The sequence below is a fragment of the Rutidosis leptorrhynchoides genome, chromosome 1, assembly GCF_046630445.1.
Source record: "Rutidosis leptorrhynchoides isolate AG116_Rl617_1_P2 chromosome 1, CSIRO_AGI_Rlap_v1, whole genome shotgun sequence".
NCBI classification, from domain to species: domain Eukaryota; kingdom Viridiplantae; phylum Streptophyta; class Magnoliopsida; order Asterales; family Asteraceae; genus Rutidosis; species Rutidosis leptorrhynchoides.
In genome coordinates this window covers 174,907,748-174,930,271 of record NC_092333.1, presented here as the reverse complement: position 1 = coordinate 174,930,271, position 22,524 = coordinate 174,907,748, and the positions used below count along the sequence as shown (strand labels likewise).

The 22,524-nt window shown below is 36.5% G+C and overlaps 2 protein-coding genes across 2 annotated transcripts; both read left to right on the top strand.

The window, feature by feature from the left end:
• Nucleotides 1–17,929: 17,929 nt before the first annotated feature.
• On the top strand, nt 17,930–19,456 carry LOC139891898 (uncharacterized). Its single transcript, XM_071874925.1, has 2 exons — nt 17,930–17,974; nt 18,686–19,456. Exons 1-2 carry the CDS (start codon nt 17,930–17,932, stop codon nt 19,454–19,456), a joined length of 816 nt encoding a protein of 271 aa, XP_071731026.1.
• A 388-nt stretch (nt 19,457–19,844) lies between these two features.
• On the top strand, nt 19,845–22,100 carry LOC139891889 (uncharacterized). Its single transcript, XM_071874914.1, has one exon. The coding sequence runs from the start codon at nt 19,845–19,847 to the stop codon at nt 22,098–22,100; it is 2,256 nt and encodes a 751-aa protein (XP_071731015.1).
• The last annotated feature ends 424 nt before the right edge of the window (nt 22,101–22,524 follow it).

The following is a 22,524-nucleotide window of genomic DNA, read 5'->3' as shown; positions in this document are numbered from 1 at the left end:
TTCATAAAATAGAGTTCAATATGAAACCATAGCAATTTTATTCACTCAAAACGGATTTAAAATGAAGAAGTTATGGGTAAAACAAGATTGGATAATTTTTCTCATTTTAGCTACGTGAAAATTGGTAACAAATCTATTCCAACCATAACTTAATCAACTTGTATTGTATATTATGTAATCTTGAGATACCATAGACACGTATACAATATTTCGACCTATCATGTCGACCCATCTATATATATATATATATTGCGGAACAACCATAGACACTCTATATGTGAATGTTGGAGTTAGCTATACAGGGTTGAGGTTGATTCCAAAATATATATAGTTTGAGTTGTGATCAATACTGAGATACGTATACACTGGGTCGTGGATTGATTCAAGATAATATTTATCGATTTATTTCTGTACATCTAACTGTGGACAACTAGTTGTAGGTTACTAACGAGGACAGCTGACTTAATAAACTTAAAATATCAAAATATATTAAAAGTGTTGTAAATATATTTTGAACATACTTTGATATATATGTATATATTGTTATAGGTTCGTGAATCAACCAGTGGCCAAGTCTTACTTCCCAACGAAGTAAAAATCTGTGAATGTGAGTTATAGTCCCACTTTTAAAATCTAATATTTTTGGGATGAGAATACATGCAGGTTTTATAAATGATTTACAAAATAGACACAAGTATGTGAAACTACATTCTATGGTTGAATTATCGAAATCGAATATGCCCCTTTTTATTAAGTCTGGTAATCTAAGAATTAGGGAACAGACACCCTAATTAACGCGAATCCTAAAGATAGATCTATTGGGCCTAACAAACCCCATCCAAAGTACCGGATGCTTTAGTACTTCGAAATTTATATCATATCCGAAGGGTGTCCCGGAATGATGGGGATATTCTTATATATGCATCTTGTTAATGTCGGTTACCAGGTGTTCACCATATGAATGATTTTTATCTCTATGTATGGGATGTGTATTGAAATATGAAATCTTGTGGTCTATTGTTACGATTTGATATATATAGGTTAAACCTATAACTCACCAACATTTTTGTTGACGTTTAAAGCATGTTTATTCTCAGGTGAATACTAAGAGCTTCCGCTGTTGCATACTAAAATAAGGACAAGATTTGGAGTCCATGTTTGTATAATATTGTGTAAAAACTGCATTCAAGAAACTGATTTCGATGTAACATATTTGTATTGTAAACCATTATGTAATGGTCGTGTGTAAACAGGATATTTTAGATTATCATTGTTTGATAATCTACGTAAAGCTTTTTAAACCTTTCTTTATGAAATAAAGGTTATGGTTTGTTTTAAAAATGAATGCAGTCTTTGAAAAACGTCTCATATAGAGGTCAAAACCTCGCAACGAAATCAATTAATATGGAACGTTTTTAATCAATAAGAACGGGACATTTCAGTATCTGATACCAAACCATAACCTTTATTTCATTAATATGGAACGTTTTGACCTCTATATGAGACGTTTTTCAAAGACTGCATTCATTTTAAAACAAACCATAACCTTTATTTCATAAATAAAGGTTTAAAAAGCTTTACGTAGATTATCAAATAATGATAATCTAAAATATCATGTTTACACACGACCATTACATAATGGTTTACAATACAAATATGTTACATCGAAATCAGTTTCTTGAATGCAGTTTTTACACAATATCATACAAACATGGACTCCAAATCTTGTCCTTATTTTAGTATGCAACATCGGAAGCTCTTAGTATTCACCTGAGAATAAACATGCTTTAAACGTCAACAAAAATGTTGGTGAGTTATAGGTTTAACCTATATATATCAAATCGTAACAATAGACAACAAGATTTCATATTTCAATACACATCCCATACATAGAGATAAAAATCATTCATATAGTGAACACCTGGTAACCGACATTAACAAGATGCATATATAAGAATATCCCCATCATTCCGGGACATCCTTCGGATATGATATAAATTTTGAAGTACTAAAGCATCCGGTACTTTGGATGGGGTTTGTTAGGCCCAATAGATCTATCTTTAGGATTCGCGTCAATTAGGGTGTCTGTTCCCTAATTCTTAGATTACCAGACTTAATAAAAAGGGGGCATATTCGATTTCGATAATTCAACCATAGAATGTAGTTTCACGTACTTGTGTCTATTTTGTAAATCATTTATAAAACCTGCATTTATTCTCATCCCAAAAATATTAGATTTTAAAAGTGGGACTATAACTCACTTTCACAGATTTTTACTTCGTCGGGAAGTAAGACTTGGCCACTGGTTGATTCACGAACCTATAACAATATATACATATATATCAAAGTATGTTCAAAATATATTTACAATAATTTTAATACATTTTGATGTTTTAAGTTTATTAAGTCAGTTGTCCTCGTTAGTAACCTACAACTAGTTGTCCACAGTTAGATGTACAGAAATAAATCGATAAATATTATCATGAATCAATCCACGACCCAGTGTATACGTATCTCAGTATTGATCACAACTCAAACTATATATATATTTTGGAATCAACCTCAACCCTGTATAGCTAACTCCAACATTTACATATAGAGTGTCTATGGTTGTTCCGCAATATATATATATAGATGGGTCGACATGATAGGTCGAAACATTGTATACGTGTCTATGGTATCTCAAGATTACATAATATACAATATAAGTTGATTAGGTTATGGTTGGAATAGATTTATTACTAACTTTCACGTAGGTAAAATGAGTAGTTTTTATCAATCTTGTTTTACTCGCCATTTCTTCGTTTCTAATCCGTTTTGAATGATTCCAGTGGCCACGGTTTCGTATTGAACTTAACTTTATGAATCTAAATAGAAAATGTATAAGTTTATAGTCAGAAATACAAGTTACAAGTCGTTTTTGAAAGAGGTAGTCATTTCCGTCGAAAGAACGACATCTTGATGACCATTTTGAAAAACATACTTTCACTTTGAGTTTAACCATGATTTTTGGACATAGTTTCATGTTCATAAGAAAAATCATTTTTACAGAAGTATAGCTTTTAAATCAAAGTTCTTCTTATCTTTTAATTATCCCAACCAAAACAGCCCCCGGTTTTACTACGACGGCGTATATCCAGTTTTATGGTGTTTATCGTGTTTCCGGGTTTTAAATCATTAAGTTAGCATATCATATAGATATAGAACATGTGTTTAGTTGATTTTAAAAGTCTAGTTAGAAGGATTAACTTTATTTGCGAACAAGTTTAGAATTAACTAAACTATGTTCTAGTGATTACAAGTTTATAACGTTGAATAAGACAGCTTTTTATGTATGAATCGAATGATGTTATGAACATCATTACTACCTCAAGTTCCTTGGATAAACCTACTGGAAATGAGAAAAATGGATCTAGCTTCAAAGGATCCTTGGATGGCTTGAAAGTTCTTGAAGCAGAATCATGACACGAAAACAATTTCAAGTAACATTTCCACTCGAAATAAGATTGTTATAGTTATAGAAATTGAATTAAAGTTTAAATATGATTATTACCTTGTATTAGAAAGATAACCTACTGTAAGTAACAAAGGTTTCTTGATCTTGGATGATTACTTGGAATGAATTTAGAAAACTTGGAAGTAAACTTGCAATCTTGGAAGTATTCTTGATTTTATGAAACTAGAACTTTTGGAATTTATGAAGAACACTTAGAACTTGAAGATAGAACTTGAGAGAGATCAATTAGATGAATAAAATTGAATAATGAAAGTGTTTGTAGGTGTTTTTGGTCGTTGGTGTATGGATTAGATATAAAGGATATGTAATTTTGTTTTCACGTAAATAAGTCATGAATGATTACTCATATTTTTGTAATTTTATGAGATATTTCATGCTAGTTGCCAAATGATGGTTCCCACATGTGTTAGGTGACTCACATGGGCTGCTAAGAGCTGATCATTGGTGTGTATATACCAATAGTACATACATCTAAAAGCTGTGTATTGTACGAGTACGAATACGGGTGCATACGAGTAGAATTGTTGATGAAACTGAACGAGAATGTAATTGTAAGCATTTTTGTTAAGTAGAAGTATTTTGATAAGTGTCTTGAAGTCTTTCAAAAGTGTATGAATACATATTAAAACACTACATGTATATACATTTTAACTGAGTCGTTAAGTCATCGTTAGTCGTTACATGTAAGTGTTGTTTTGAAACCTTTAGGTTAACGATCTTGTTAAGTGTTGTTAACCCAATGTTTATAATATCAAATGAGATTTTAAATTATTATATTATCATGATATTATGATGTATAAATATCTCTTAATATGATATATATACATTAAATGTCGTTACAACGATAATCGTTACATATATGTCTCGTTTCAAAATCATTAAGTTAGTAGTCTTGTTTTTACATATGTAGTTCATTGTTAATATACTTAATTATATGTTTACTTATCATAATATCATGTTAACTATATATATATATATATATATATATATATATCCATATATATGTCATCATATAGTTTTTACAAGTTTTAACGTTGGTGAATCACCGGTCAACTTGGGTGGTCAATTGTCTATATGAAACCTATTTCAATTAATCAAGTCTTAACAAGTTTGATTGCTTAACATGTTGGAAACACTTAATCATGTAAATAACAATTTCATTTAATATATATATAAACATGGAAAAGTTCGGGTCACTACGTATTATACTTCAACATTAGTGTGATAGTCCACATGATAAGGTGGGCAGTAGCAAACTGGTAATGACAGTATATATATATATATATATATATATATATATATATATATATATATATATATATATATATATATATATATAGGGGCAGAATCAATGGGGAAAGTAACCAATCGGGGGGAAGCAAATTTTTTTTTTTTTTTTTTGGAATTTTTTTTTCCGGCATCAAGATCACAAGAAAATATGAACATTTAGAAGAGACACTTCGTGATGAATGTTATTATTTAGGCGGGAAAACGGTCGACAAAAATAACATTCAAGATAATATTGTTCGTGAAGAATATGAACGTTTTTTTTCATGTTTTGTGAAGTAAAATTTAGCCCGATTTAGAGTTTAGGGTTTAGGGTTTAGGGTTTGGTGTACCAAACCCTAAACCCTAAACTCTAAACCGTTCGTGTTAAAAACTCAATCTAAATCTTAAATATAATCCCTAAACCCTAAATTTCCAAACCCTAATATTTAAACCCTATAAACCCTAATATCTAAACCCTAATATCTAAACCCCAATAGCTAAAACCTCAACATACGCTCGAAAAACACGATAATTGTTACTACCTTCGTCCCACTACAAGTGTCAACTTACTTTTTGCACACAGTTTTAGGAAATCTCACTAACTCCATTCTCAACCAATCAGAAATCTTCTCTCTCCAGAATAACCTCTTCTCATTGATTGAAACACAAAGTGGACACTTGAAATGAGACATCTCAAAATAGAAATGTGGACACTTGTAGTGGGACGTAGGGAGTATATATATTACTTCTTCGAGCGTTTTCCCGCCAAAATAAAAACATTTATCACAAAGTGTCTCTACTAAATGTTCATATTTTCATCACATCTATAATGTTCGTGAACAAAGTTTTTTCAAAAAAACGAAAAGAAAAAAAAAAGTTTTTGCTTCCCTCCGCTTCCCCCCGATTGGTTACTTTCATCTTGATCCTACCAATATATATATATATATATATATATATATATATATATATATATATATATATATATATATATATATATATATATATATATATATATATATATATCTGTTTTTGTGTGTGTGTGTTCGTAGTATATAACAAACTTTTTTTTTCCAAAACAAAAATGATAACTATATAAAAGTTAGAAGGATGATTCATCACAAAGATGATGAAGATTCAAAGATTACACCGGTTGAGTATGTCTAGAAGACTAGAAAGCACGCAAATCATACTTGAAACAACCAAAACTAACAAATGTATCCTCTTGAATTGAATCAACTGAAAGTGTGTCTATATTCTATTTTTTTGAACGGCAAATAAAAAAAATATTAAAAAATACTCCATAGTAAGGCGCTAGAAGAGCATTAGTTATTACTCAACAAAGAAGAATTTAAATTATTAAAAAAAAAAGATAAATTCAGAAGCACTTTCTTACAATAGCAGACGGAATTCCAACGTCTAATTACTCAAGATTAGATAGCCAATCGTGTCATCTAATAAAGTTTCTACCTCTAAATTTAAGTGGTACAAACGAGAAATTACAAAAGACTCGAATAACTCATTCTTCTCTAACACGTGCGAATCAAAGACAACACCATTCTCGAAACGCCATATAATCCAGCAAGTGGCGACACCTGTAACCTTTACTCGAAGCTTTTGATCACTCGAGCCTCTCCGATCTTCACACCATTTATACCACTCTGACCAATTAGCGAATGACGGTAAATCCAACCCCAACTAAATACTCATACACCTCTGCAAGTCTCGAGCAAGATAGCATTCAAATAATAAATAGTCAATTGAGTCCCTATATATTCTAAGAGTAGGGATAGAACAATTGCAACCCCCCATTTTTTATTTAAAGCCACGAAACCGGACCTTTAAACATCTCCAAAAGAAATTAAATTTTCCTTCAAAAACTGCTTTGAATCAGGAAAACCAAATTGACTAAAATGGATGATATATACTAAAGTACTCCCCCTGAACATTCAAAATACTAAATTAAATACTACTCTGTATGAACATAAATACTTATGCAATTAATTGGGAAATCAAATCATAATAAAAATTACATCGCAAGTAGTAGTAGTAGTTAAATTTGGTGTGGCCCTTAGATTAGTTTGTTTTTGTGGACCATGGTTGTTTGGATGATTATTTTTCACTCGAGTAAAGGGGAGGGGGTTTTACTTGGTCGTGCCCTTGGATTGTTTTCAAGGTTTCCTCCCGAGCAGCGATGGGAACAGGGTTATTATATATCGATGCATCGGCATAGTCGAAACGGGAGATGATCGCAACGGGTGGTTTAGTCTCTCTCGGGTGATTCCAATCACTGTTCAAAAAAAAAAAAAAAAAAAAAAGATGATGGATAGACATAATTCTAAAACTCGTAACATATAACTATGATAGATATTAAATCATAACTTAACAGTTTGGTATACTACGAAGCATATTGTTCAAAGCGTGATTGTCAATATGATTGATCTTTTTCGTGTAACGTTACTTAAAAGTTATACGATAATTTATCATAATACCAAATCTTCAAAAACGACAATACAGTAGTACCTTGCACGAATTTATAACTTTGAATTCTCCTTTTACATTAATTTTAGGAAGTTAATTTTATAGTTTTCAAAAAAAAAATTAAAATTAAACCGATAAACTTATTCAAACTATTTAGAGATGACGAATATTTTGATTTAGATGTACGCAACACAACATGATTATTTTGTGACCTTTTTAATAGTTTTTAAAGAATTTTAACAAACATCCTGAATATGACAATTACCATTTACCAATATACTAACAATAACATAAAGTAAATAACTCATCAATTTTATAAGATCAAACGTAAAAGAAACACAACTTACAACCAAAAGTCAACAATGAACTATTTAATTATTTGTTTAAATGTATCAATCTAACTTATTGTTATAATCGTTTTCCTATAAATTTAAAATAAATACTCAGTTTTGGTGTTTGTTGTTGTATTATATACAAACATAACTATAACTATACGCATTTTGGAATGTTAATTGTTACCGTATTAATGGCTTCTTAGAGCTCAAAGTGTCCGCTGTCCTCTCTCGCCGTCCCTCCTAAATCGACGGTGAGATCGACTGTTGGTCGACCCCGGCACGGCGTCGATCTCTCCGTCGGTGCTCAAGTCGCGCCATAGACAGTGTAGAAAATAGCCGTTGGGTTGTGGAGTTTGAAAATATACCCGTTAAACGGCTAGTTTATTTATTATTATTTTTTTTCTTTCTTATAAATACTACACCAATTTATCCGATTTTACTCACACAACTATATCTTTTTTATCACTTTCTCTCTACAATATTTAAATTATCACTTTAATATTCATTTTTATATATATAATCACAAAATATCGTCTTCTTCGAGTTCTTTCCACAACTCGTTCACAAACTATACAGTAAACCTACTTGATGAAGATTATTCTTCTGAAGATGATGTAAACTCATGTCGTTATATACGTTGTAATCATTATGAAGCACATGATCGTTTGATGGACGATTATTTGACGAGGGTTGCAAATATTAGGATGATAACTTCAAACGACGATTTTGAATGCGGAGACGTGTTTTTCTTAGAATTATGAATGATATTCCAAGCTACACTGCAAATCAGTTGTCGTATTATTTAGATGGGCACATCGAAAACAAGATTCACGTTATAAGTGGAGTATTAGTATGCATTTAAGGATCACAGCCGCACTACGTCAGCTAGCATACGGTTATACACCGGATGCTTTGGATGAGCATCTGCAAATGTCTGAACGAGTTGGCCGAGAATCTCTACACAACTTTTGTAAGTGTATCATTGATTTGTCCACGAATGTCTACTTAAGAGAGCCTACTTTCACGACATTCAACGTTTGTATGAAGGTCATGAAAGGATTCATGGTTTTCCGGGCATGCTGGGTAGTATAGATTGTATGCACCGGGCTTGGGCAAATGTCCAGTTGCGTGGAGAGGCCAATATATGCGATGCGGTCACAGTCACCCAACTATTATGCTTGAAGCCGTCGCCTCGTATGATAATTGGATTTGGTATGCGTATTTTGGTGTTGCGGGTTCAAACAACGATATAAATGTGCTAAACAGTAGTGATTTGTTCAACTCAATGCTTAATGAGGAAATGCTCGACGTCGCGTATCATATAAACAATGTTCAATACATAAGAGGGTAATTGTAAGACCCTAATATTTATTATACGGAAGTGTAATTATGCTACATAAAGTGCAGGAAGCATTGCGTAATTAAACAAAGCTCAGATTCTGCCCAGACATGGGTGCGCGCCGCGCACACCCATGGGTGCGCGCCGCGCACACCCATGGGTGCGCGCCGCGCACATGCCCAGCGACAGAATTCTGTCTTTTTCTATTTTAAGTTTAATGAGGGGCTTTTTGGTCTTTTCACTTGAGGCCGGATCTCAGGCCTTATCAGCTGGTTTGGATCCACTTTTGGATCATTTTCACATCCATTCATCACTCTCAAGTATCTTAGAGAGAGGGGGAGAATTCTAGTGAGAGAATTGGGGTTTTTGGAGAGGAAGGAGCTTGAATTGATCAAAGTCTCGGGTTTTAAAGTTGTTCACCTCGTTCCTAGCTACGTTTTGGTTGTTGTGGTAAGTTCTAACTCCGAATTTCATTGTTTAGTTTGATATTCAAAGTTAGGGTTTGAACTTGATTTGTAGAGAAACGCATTTAAAACTCTTGAAGTGAGTTTGCTGATGCTAGTAATCGGGTTTATTGTTATTGTTGGTGGATTTTGGGTTGGTGAACAAATTGGCTATGATTAGAACTTGAATTTGGGTTTAATCACTAGGTTTAGTGATTATGAAAGTGTTAGAACCCGTTTTATGTATTTGAAAGACTAATTTTGGAATTGAGTCAAAATTAGGGTTTATGGGTAATTTTGAGATTGATAAGTGTTTAACACTTAAGATTGGGTTCATTTGGTTTATTAGGACCATTGTCACTAGTGTTAGTGATTATTGGTTAGTTTGGGCTCGTTTTGTGCTTGGAAGTGCATTTGGGTCAAAATGGCACTAAGTGTCGAATTGGGTTGGTTTGTAAGTCAACCCTAATTGTGTATTGTTGTATTTGTGATAATGGAATAGGTACTTTCCATTGACGAGCCGCGGATTACTTGGAAGCATTCATCAAGGCGACAATGTGAGTGTTAATATCCTATGTGCATATGTATGTGTAGGATGGGTGCGGGTCGGGTGAAGTGGTTCTCGGTTATAGAGCTCACTTCACATATAGGTGGATTTGATGGACTTGTGTATAGGTCCAATTGGCACGGTTGTGCGTTTTGGTTGATTACCTTTGGCGAGGTACACGTTTGTGTGTACGTTATCACACGTGGTTGTGATTTGGATGTTATAACCCCAAAGGCGAAGGGTTGATATTGTTGTGATGTGGATAACCCCGATGTGGTGGATTTTATAATCCCGTGACCATGGGTTTGATGTTGAGAAGTGAATCTCGGGTAGTGCGGATTCATGATGACTCGGGTTGTTCGGTCATCTTGTTGATGAGGTAGTGAATCTCGGGTTGTGCGAATTCTCTAAGGCTCGGGTAGTTCGGCCAACCTCGGTTGTTGAATTGGTGAAGAAGTGAATATCGGGTTGTGCGAATTCACTAAGGCTCGGGTTGTTCGGCCAATCTTCATTGTGGTGTTTGGTATTCGGTAATGGGTTAAGGGGTTAACCTTATTCGTTTATATATATATATATATATATATATATATATATATATATATATATATATATATATATATTGTTTTACTGTCGTGATGTAGCTAACCCTCCGGGTGTAGCTTCTTGGCGTTGTTCACATCGTCGTTGGTGAACTTATGTTTGTTGATGCATATTTAGCTTGTTGCTTAGTGATCGTACGGTATGCTTAGTGTAGTTGCCTTATACATGGATGCTTCGGTATGCGGTATTTGTTTATTTATGTGGCGTGTCCATTTTATGCATATATATGTATGTAGTATATTTTCACTCACTAAGCGTTAGCTTACCCTCTCGTTGTTTACATTTTTATAGATTTGCTTGGAGACGGTGACTCGGGTAAGCGTGTGGACTAGTGGACTCGCATAGTTGTTTTAGAAGATCTTCCTTTTGCATTGGGTAGCATATCCCCAATCGCCATGATCGGTCCTTATTTTGTGTTAAAAATCATGTAGTTGAAAACTTGTATTTTGTACGAAAGTCGTAAAACGGCCGATGTGGCCCCGGTCTCGTAAAACTCATTTTATTATTGGAACGTGTTAGTTTTAACTAATGTAAATTGTTGTGAAGAGCGTTTGGTCTAAAAGTGTCGGGAAGCAAGAGATCTTTTTGCGAAAATTGGAAAAAGTGGACAGCGGGCTGCCAGGCCCTGTGCGCGCCGCGCACAGGTGTGGGTGCGCGCCGCGCACCCCATCTGGACAGCTCTGTTCAGTTTTAATTTTTTTTTTATTTCCGCGTTTTTGGTTGGTTAACGGGTTGGGTTGTTACAAGTGGTATCAGAGCATGGTCTAAGGGATTTAGGTGACTTGAGATAGGTGTCTAGACTTAGACTTTTGTGTGTGCTTAATTTGTTGCGGGACTTGTAGGATTACGAGTCGGAATGGGTTATAGTTAGTGCCTTGTTTGTAGGTGGACTAACGTTTATATTAGTAATGCGGATATTATTAATATATTATTGTGTTGTGGTCTAATTCTCGCGTGTGTTTATATCGCGTAGAATTTTGTTTGTGTTTGTTTATATCATCGAGCGAAGCGGTCATTGTACTAACGAGTTGATACGGCGTGTGTGCGTAATAAGGACTTGCAAACCTTATTACGGGTGCAAATCGTGTCTAACAAGTGATGTACGACGAGTGTTTAGCAAGATGGGGCGGTGTGGTGCGTATGGTTTTATACGTTCATGGACTAATTGTTTTGCATTCTTTAGAATGGCGACCGAAACGAGATCGAGACGAATGACGAGGAGTTTAATACTATAGTTATGGCCGCCGTTGCAGAGCAAATGGGTGCATTGGAAGAAAGAATGGATAAGAGGTATTCCGAATTTCGGAGTAGCGGCGAAATGGAGCGTTGTCTTAAGAGCTTCATGAGGACTAAACCTCCGATGTACGATGGGAAACCGGATCCCTTGGTAAGCACCACTTGGATCTCGGAAGTCGAAGGGTGTTTTCGCACGATTTAATGTCCTCCCGAGAAGAGGACAAGGCTCGCTACTAGTTTGTTGCGGGGTAGAGCAAAGGATTGGTTGGATGGTAAGATTGATCTTGTCGGTGGTGAACTGTTTATGGTGTTATCATGGGACGAGTTTAAGAGGGAATTCTTCAAGGAGTTCCGGACTTCAGCCGATTTGTCGGAAATGCGGAATGAGTTGCGAAATTTGCAACAAGGGTCGATGGACTTGAATACTCTAAAGACGACCTTTATGTCGAAGGCTCGTTTTTGGCCGGAGTATATTGGGAATGATCGGATGTTGATGGAAGATTTCTATCGGACTTTGAATGATGATTTGCAGGGCAAAATCAGCATTGGCCAAGTGAACTCGTTTGCGGAGTTATTTAACATGGCTAGGGGTTTCGAATCACATTCGCGATCGAAAGCTAGGGAGCTCTCAAGTAAAAGAAGGGTTGATTCGTATGGTGCTCCAAGTAAGAAAACTAAGGGCGCAGGTGCGAGTATGGGTAATGCGGAGAAAGGTTCGACGAGTTCTCGTGGGCCTAGATGTTTCAATTGTGGTGTTAGGGGCCACAAGTTGTGGGAATGCACAATGCCGAAGAGTGATGACGGAATGTGCTACTATTGTCATAAAGAGGGAAATCGCAAGCCGGATTGTCCCGAGTTGGCGGCGGCGAATGCCGCAAGGAGACGTTAAGGTACGTTTCGTTTTAATAAATATGCCCTTTGAATATTTATTTATGTGTCGATGCGTTCGGGTTTGTGGGTTGCGTAGTGTTTTGCATGTTATTGATATGGGTGACGTTCCTAATGGAAGTACCCTATGGTGACGTTTAATTGTCGGGCGAAGGGCGTAAGACTTGGTGCAACCAAGCATTCCTTAGTATTTGGGAAACGTTTCTACCAAACCATGGAAATGGGTTTTGGTGTTCGGTCGTTAAGTGCGTGTTTGCTTTCGTGTTGAAGTTGATGAACCATGAGGTTCATCGGGTGGATTGAAACTCTTGAAATCGAGTGTTGATCTCGATGCATGTTGGTAAAGGAGTCTACGTGACGCGACATTAGGTGCCTTTTTATACCTACTAGCGTGGTGTTCGACTCCGATTGTGTTGCGGTTACATTGTACTTAGGGTATCGAAGTGAAACCCTTAGGTTCATGAGCGATCGGGTGAAATTCGACAAACTAAAGCAATTGGATGATTGCGAGTGTATAGTTGGTGTAATTTGTGGTACACTTTTTGTTCGAAGTGTTTAAGGATAGGTTAGGATCCTTGGTATGCTCAAAGTTGAAGCAAGACGTGGTGATGGGCCGTGTGAACCCAATTATTTGTAAAGTCTACCTTTGGTAGCATTGTGCGGGTGTACGAGATGTGGTTATGGAACGTAGTTCCAAGTGGGGGAGTTACACTCCCGCACGAGGAGGTTTTAGTGTGAGATTTCGGACAATGCTTTTGGTAGATCCGAAACTTGTGTTGGGATCTAGTTTTGGTCGATTTGTGGTAGAGTACAATTTCGGTGAATTGTACTTCTGATTTTAGATTTGAAATTATCACCGAGGTGATAATGTGGAAATCTCGTTGAGAGATAATAGACGTGTTTGGCGAGCAAGGTGAAGTCCCTCAGTTTGGGGATATGCGTGGTGGATTCTCTTGTAGAGAATTATTGTTTTATGCCTATGTTAGATATAGGTGTTTCTCGCTCGATTGTGTGGATGGTTAGTGGTATCTGTTAGGGTTCACTATAGTGTAGCAGAGCGCGATGTTGCACTACTCGTTATTTGAGGCCAAAAGTGCGTATGAGATTGGTGAAGCATGACCTTCGGGGTCCGCTGACTTCATCATGGTATTGTTGATCGGTGAAGCATGACCTTCGGGGTCCGCTGACTTCATCATGGTATTGTTGATTGGTGGAGCATGACCTTCGGGGTCCGCTGACTTCATCATGAGAGTAGTGTTATATCGGCATGGTATAACATTATCGGGAAATGCGAGTACCATTCTTGAGTTGTGTTGTGGGACGTGAATATCGGGTTGTTAGTATTCACAATAATTCGGGTAGTACGATTGTCCCTAATGGTTGGACTCATAGTTTGAGGTAGTGAATGTCGGGTAGTTCGGATTCACTAAGGCTCGGGTTGTACGGCCATCCTCGGTTATACTATGTGGCGGAGGTAGTGAATATCGGTTTGCGCATATTCACGATGACTCGGGTTGTGCGGTCATCTCGTTGTGGGATATATGGATTGGTTTGGTGAATTTCGGGTTGTGCGAATTCACTAAGGTTCGGGTTGTTTCGACCATCCTCCATATGTGTTTCGGCTCGGGTTGTTTCGGCCATGTTGTGTTGTATGATCTATCGGTTGTTTTATACGCCGATGGTGGGGTCGTGAGGACCATGTTGTGAGATCAGTGATGCGATAGCTGTGTTTCGCTCACAGGTTGTTACGAGTGTGACAATAGTCGATTTTGTACACCTTGGGTTTAGCGTTGCCATATTCGTTTCGGGCGCTATCAGTTTTAGTCATTGTTATGATGTTACTGTAGTTGCATATTGGTCGTGTTGCGCACTACAAGGGATGTTTCGTGATTGGTGTTATCCTTAGGGTTTCGTTTGGTTCGGTCTTCATCGTTTCGGGTTGTTGACCTTAGGTTGAGACTTGGTTGCTTTTAGCATTGTACTCGGTAAGGGTACGCTAAGGGATTGATATCTCGATTCGAGATTGGTTGAGCTTTTCCCGATGTGAGGGATTGAGCATGGTTTTAGTATTCGGATTGGTGGATTTGATAATTCGCGAGTGACGATTTTAGTTGTTAAGGCGATTCATTGGGAAGAGTTGCCTAGGAAAGTCGGTTTGGAACTTATGTTTGAGAACCGTGGAGTGTGGCCCGTTTGGTTAAGTGACAAGGATCACGAGGACGTGATCGATTCTAAGTGGGGGAGAGTTGTAAGACCCTAATATTTATTATACGGAAGTGTAATTATGCTACATAAAGTGCAGGAAGCATTGCGTAATTAAACAAAGCTCAGATTCTGCCCAGACATGGGTGCGCGCCGCGCACATGCCCAGCGACAGAATTCTGTCTTTTTCTATTTTAAGTTTAATGAGGGGCTTTTTGGTCTTTTCACTTGAGGCCGGATCTCAGGCCTTATCAGCTGGTTTGGATCCACTTTTGGATCATTTTCACATCCATTCATCACTCTCAAGTATCTTAGAGAGAGAGAGGGAGAATTCTAGTGAGAGAATTGGAGTTTTTGGAGAGGAAGGAGCTTGAATTGATTAAAGTCTCGGGTTTTAAAGTTGTTCACCTCGTTCCTAGCTACGTTTTGGTTGTTGTGGTAAGTTCTAACTCCGAATTTCATTGTTTGGTTTGATATTCAAAGTTAGGGTTTGAACTTGATTTGTAGAGAAACCCATTTAAAACTCTTGAAGTGAGTTTGTTGATGCTAGTAATCGGGTTTATTGTTATTGTTGGTGGATTTTGGGTTGGTGAACAAATTGGCTATGATTAGAACTTGAATTTGGGTTTAATCACTAGGTTTAGTGATTATGAAAGTGTTAGAACCCGTTTTATGTATTTGAACGACTAATTTTGGAATTGAGTCAAAATTAGGGTTTATGGGTAATTTTGAGATTGATAAGTGTTTAACACTTAAGATTGGGTTCATTTGGTTTATTAGGACCATTGTCACTAGTGTTAGTGATTATTGGTTAGTTTGGGCGCGTTTTGTGCTTGGAAGTGGATTTGGGTCAAAATGGCACTAAGTGTCGAATTGGGTTGGTTTGTAAGTCAACCCTAATTGTGTATTGTTGTATTTGTGATAATGAAATAGGTACTTTCCATTGACGAGCCGCGGATTACTTGGAAGCATTCATCAAGGCGACAATGTGAGTGTTAATATCCTATGTGCATATGTATGTGTAGGATGGGTGCGGGTCGGGTGAAGTGGTTCTCGGTTATAGAGCTCACTTCACATATAGGTGGATTTGATGGACTTGTGTATAGGTCCAATTGGCACGGTTGTGCGTTTTGGTTGATTACCTTTGGCGAGGTAAAAGTTTGTGTGTACGTTATCACATGTGGTTGTGATTTGGATGTTATAACCCCAAAGGCGAAGGGTTGATATTGTTGTGATGTGGATAACCCCGATGTGGTGGATTTTATAATCCCGTGACCATGGGTTTGATGTTGAGAAGTGAATCTCGGGTAGTGCGGATTCATGATGACTCGGGTTGTTCGGTCATCTTGTTGATGAGGTAGTGAATCTCGGGTTGTGCGAATTCACTAAGGCTCGGGTAGTTCGGCCAACCTCGGTTGTTGAATTGGTGAAGAAGTGAATATCGGGTTGTGCGAATTCACTAAGGCTCGGGTTGTTCGGTCAATCTTCATTGTGGTGTTTGGTATTCGGTAATGGGTTAAGGGGTTAACCTTATTCGTTTATATATTGTTATATATATATATATATATATATATATATATATATATATATATATATATATATATATATATATATATATATATATATATATATATATATATATATATATATTGTTTTACCGTCGTGATGTAGCTAACCCTCCGGGTGTAGCTTCTTGGCGTTGTTCACATCGTCGTTGGTGAACTTATGTTTGTTGATGCATATTTAGCTTGTTGCTTAGTGATCGTACGGTATGCTTAGTGTAGTTGCCTTATACATGGATGCTTCGGTATGCGGTATTTGTTTATTTATGTGGCGTGTCCATTTTATGCATATATATGTATGTAGTATATTTTCACTCACTAAGCGTTAGCTTACCCTCTCGTTGTTTACATTTTTATAGATTTGCTTGGAGACGGTGACTCGGGTAAGCGTGTGGACTAGTGGACTCGCATAGTTGTTTTAGAAGATCTTGCTTTTGGATTGGGTAGCATATCCCCAATCGCCATGATCGGTCCTTATTTTGTGTTAAAAATCATGTAGTTGAAAACTTGTATTTTGTACGAAAGTCGTAAAACGGCCGATGTGGCCCCGGTCTCGTAAAACTCATTTTATTATTGGAACGTGTTAGTTTTAACTAATGTAAATTGTTGTGAAGAGCGTTTGGTCTAAAAGTGTCGGGAAGCAAGAGATCTTTTTGCGAAAATTGGAAAAAGTGGACAGCGGGCTGCCAGGCCCTGTGCGCGCCGCGCACAGGTGTGGGTGCGCGCCGCGCACCCCATCTGGACAGCTCTGTTCAGTTTTAATTTTTTTTTCCGCGTTTTTGGTTGGTTAACGGGTTGGGTTGTTACAGTAATATTTAGCTGACGGTATTTATCCAACATGAGCCGCATTTGTTAAGGGATTTTCAATTGCCGTTGACGAAAAATGTTCTTACTTTACAAGGAAACAAGCGGGTGCTCACAAAGATGTTGAAAGAACTTTTGGGATTCTACACGGTCGTTGACATATTCTTCAACAACCCACACGAGCTTACAAGGTGAATCTAATGAGACAACTTATGTACACATGCATCGTAATACATAACATCATCAAAGACACTGGTTACAACCTTGCTGAGAATGATTGGGTAGTTGAGCCGGTTCAACATATACAACGAACTTGGATCGAGAGGTGCGACGCTCGTGCAAGAAGAAAAAGGGAGTTACGTGATAGAGAAGTGCATGAAAGCTTACGATCTGATTTGGTTGAACATTTATGAGATTCGAGACAACTTATGAATTTTATGAGACGACTTATTACGTTATCTAGTTTATTTTATGAATGTTTTGAATAAATGTAATCTAGTTTATTTTAGGAATTTTAATAAATGTAATGTAGTTTATTTTATGAATTTCAATTTAGTATTTTGTTTTTATTATATGAAATTAATTTAAATAAAATATTAAAACTCAATTAAAAAATAAAAAATAAAAAATGACACTGAAATTGACACTGTGGACATCTCCACCCATGTCACTGTCAGTCAATTTCAGGTTCCATTTTCGACACTGAAAAATGGACACCGAAATGGACTACGGACACCCTGTAGTCTTAGGAATGGTATCCTGTTATACCAATAAAATTTATGGCGTAAAATATTTTTACGAGTATCATTAAAAGTGTATAAAACAATTTGCTGAATAAATATTTGAAGTAATTTCAAAATAAGTGTCTCATTAGTATTAGATATATCTTTTTAAATAAAGTTGAAAAGTTTCTGACTTTTATTTTATATATACATCCTTTATGAGAAAAATGTAACTAAGAATGTAGTTTTATAGTTGATTAGCTAATTTTATAAATAGTTACGGAATTTATCTTAAGATAAGATAAATTAAAATAAAAATCTATTTAATATATATATTAGAACACAGAATGTATAAATTTTAAACATAATATAAATTAATTTGTTAAAGTGATAGTTAAGTACACGTTATGACGAATGGGTTACGCATGGACTATTGCGTGAGTTTCCATGGTTTCCTAAATTCCTTGATACTTAATTGAAACTAAATTTGTTTTTTTTTTCTTCTCGAAAACATAAATTAAAATTAATAACGACTTAGACGATCCGTTAAATTATAAATGATGCAAACCTGTTACGGTTTGCTTAATTAGATATACGATTTAATTAGATGATCTGAGCAACTTGGAAATTCAATTTAAGGAATCATTTTTCAGGAAAATAGGGAACAGTGCTTCTACTCTCTTTTGGTGCGATTCTTGGCTCAATGGAGTTGTGTTAAAAGACAAATTTTCGAGATTATTTAGATTAGATCCGAATCCTCAGGCACTGGTGTGGGACAAATCAACTGGGATGGAGCTGCTTCAACGGTCGCGGCTTGCTGGGTCAGAGCCCCTTCGGGCAGAGTGGGAGACGAACTGCAGGAGATCAATTCCTTAATTAGGTTGGTCCTGATTGATAGTGAAAAAATTGATACATGGGCGTGGCAATTTGGGTACAGTGGATTGTTCTCCACCAAAAAGCTTATATCCATTATCGATGCAAAATTGCTATCTATTGGGACAAACTCTTGTGAATCCTTGAGAAAAAACTTGGTTCCAAAGAAAGCCGAAATTTTCATTTGGCTTCTACGGAAGAGAAGACTACATATTTTATCGGAACTTGATAAGAGAGGTATAGACCTTAATTCGGTTTTATGCCCTCTTTGCAATGACGAGATCGAGTCCTTGGATCATGCGTTTATCTTGTGCAATCATGTATATGATATTTGGGTCAAAGTTTATAATTGGGGGGGATTGGGTAATGTGGCAAATTTGAGTACTAGCGAAGCATTTCTTGGCGATTCAAATCATCTCACTTCGGATATCGGGAAACAAATTTGGCAAGCGGTCGAGTGGTCGTGTGCATATCTCATTTGCAAAAACCGGAACCAAAAGGTCTTCAAGAACAAATCTTGGAACCCGCCGGTAGCTTTAAATGAGATTCAAGTAAAAACATTTGATTGGATTGCGAAGAGAATTAAGAAAAAGATTGAATGGCATTTGTGGTTAGCCGATCCGAGAAGTGCAATTTCATAGTTTAAATTGTTAAATAATATAAAATAAGAGATAAAGCACCTGGAAGAGTGAGAAAGTCCCTGCAAGTAGAAGCATGCTCAACAAAAAACGTTTATGTCCCTGCACACTTCATCTAGAGTAGTGTTTCCACATATATTTTATAATTAGTCCCATTCTCTAGACTAAATATAGCTGTTAGATTCTTAAGTGTATAAAACACACTTAAGCTCTTATTTGTAAAACACTTCTCAGTTTGAAATAACTGAATCAATTATCAATAAACATTTTCAGATTATCATTTTCATTAGAAATCATGGTATCAGAGCTAATGGTGTAGATCTTGGATCATTACACTCATTTTTTAGCTTCAATCATCTACCTTGTGTTGGTTAATTGATTGGTGGTTACAATGTCAACTGAAGACAGCAGCCATGACCAATCGGTCAACTCAACGAATCAAGACTTAGCAACTCAGTTAAGCAACCTTCTCAAAAACAACCTTCAATCCCACTCAAAACTTTCTGATAGCCTGAAAATAAACCTTGCCCTTAACAATCAAAATTATGCGTTATGGGCAAGGATGATTAAAGTTGCATTAGGAGGAAAATCAAAATCTCTCCTTAACCACTTAACCACTGTTGCCCCAGAAACAAGTGAAGAAGGGTATGAACAATGGGAACAGGACGATTTAGTCGTGTTCTCATGGCTCATACAAAATATTGAACCCACTTTGGCCAGCAACCTGACCGAGTACCCCACAGCAAAAGCCCTTTGGGATGCACTGGTGGTTACATATAGCAGTGGAAAAGATAAACTTCAAAACTTTGACCTACATGTAAAAGCCAATGACATCAAACAAAAAGATCAGTCACTGGAAGACTTATGGATCACGATGCAGGGTATTTGGGGGGAAATCGACAGGCGAGATCCAAACCCAATGAAATGTGCTACTGACATCGTTATATACACCAAAATCAGAACAGAACAGAAACTTTTTCAGTTTCTTAACGCTCTTGATCAAAATTATGATACGATTAAGAGAGAGCTTTTAAGGTTAGATCCGTTACCGACACCGGAAGAAGCATATGCAACCGTGAGGAAGGAGGTGGCTCACCGGCATATCCTTGGGCAAGCCAAAAACGAGTCAAGCCATCAAGGGATTGCATCGGGTCTCGTTGCAGCTAACAAATCAGAACAACTAGGGCAAACCGCCAATCCTTATCCTCACCGGAACAAATCGTATCCTAAAATTGATAAATCAAAATTAGTTTGCACCAAGTGTGGGAAAAAGAGGCATACTAGAGAACAATGCTTTGAGATCAAAGGATTTCCTGAATGGTGGGTAAAACCGGCAAAAGGAGCGGCGGCAGTAGCTGAACCACCACCAACCACCACTGAACCAGAAATCGGATTTGGAGGCGTGGCTGCTAAAGCTGAACAAGGTAAGTTTTCAAAACCCTTTCCCTCTTTATTCGATGATAACAACATAGATAGAACGAATCTCAATCTAGGGCAGAGAAATTTTATTCACAAGCAATATCTAGGAGATAGAGTGGTTCACGATAACGATAGGTGTACAGAAAAAATAAAAAACCATCACGTGAATAATCTATTAAATATAAGAGTAAAAGATAAAGTGGTTCACAAAAGGTATATAGGAAAAAGTAAAAACCACCACGTGAATGACCTAGGGAATATAAGAGGATCATATAAAAATCTTTGTTCACCAACGGATAAGATAGCATACTGTAGAAAAACGGATCCAAGAGGGAATAAAGGAAATGGGCATGTTAAGTCCAAACTAATTAATAAATCAAATAATGGGCTTAAGGATAAAAGTTTAGTGAACTCAAAAATAAAGGTTCCTAATAGAAGCCATAAGACTAGTAATTTACATGGACCCGAACCCACTATTCCTTGCTATAATAGTTACTCCGCGTTGACTAAAATAAAAGGTGATGAGGTGTCTCAATCCGAAGCAAATGTAGCCTCAAAAGTTTTTAAAACTAAATCATGGGTACTTGATTGTGGGGCCACTGACACTATGACGTTTGATAAAAATGATATCATTTTTAAAACTAAACCTAAAAAGGGTAAAATCCAAACTGCTAATGGTGAGATTATTCAAGTTGAAAGTGGCGGTACTATTGAAATTTCACCTACGATTAAACTACCTAATTGTCTATATATTCTAGCTTTGTCTCATAAGCTGTTATCGGTAAGTCATGTAACAAAAGAACTAAATTGTAAAGTCCTAATGTACCCAACATTCTGCATCTTGCAGGATATCCGGACGGGACTAGTGATTGGACGTGGCACTGAAAAAGGGGGGCTATATTTTATTGACGAGGTTTCCCAAGATGGCACCGTGTTACTTTCTCACGGAACACCTACGAGGGAAGCCTGGTTATGGCATCGAAGATTGGGACACCCATCTGTTGGCTATCTACGTTTTTTATTTCCTAGTTTATTTCCTTCTAATGTTAATTTAAATTGTGAAACTTGTATTTTGGCAAAGAGCCATAGAAGTACGTTTAAACTTTCTAATACTAGAAAGGATGCACCTTTTGCTTTAATTCATTCGGATGTATGGGGGCCCGCTCCAATTAATGGGGGGAAAACTTTAGATATTTCGTTAGCTTTATTGATGATTGCACTCGGATGACATGGATCTATTTTTTAACAAACAAATCAGAGGTTTTTGAAAAATTTTGTCACTTTTATAAAATGATTCAAACCCAATTTCACAAAAATATACAAATCCTGAGGTCAGATAACGGGGGAGAATTCGTTAACACATCAATGAAACTTTTTTGCGAAGAAAAAGGGATTATTCATCAAACAACATGTGCTCATACCCCGGAACAAAACGGTGTAGCCGAACGAAAAAATCGGATACTCCTAGAAATGACTAGAGCTTTAATAATTGAGTCCAAGGTTCCAAAAAGTTTCTGGCTTGAAGCACTTGCTACTGCAACCTACCTCATAAATCGGTTACCTACTAAAGTTCTTGGCACAAAAACCCCTAGGGATGTCTTGTCTCAATCTTTTACGCTCCCGTCCTCACTTAATCTTGAACCTAGAGTTTT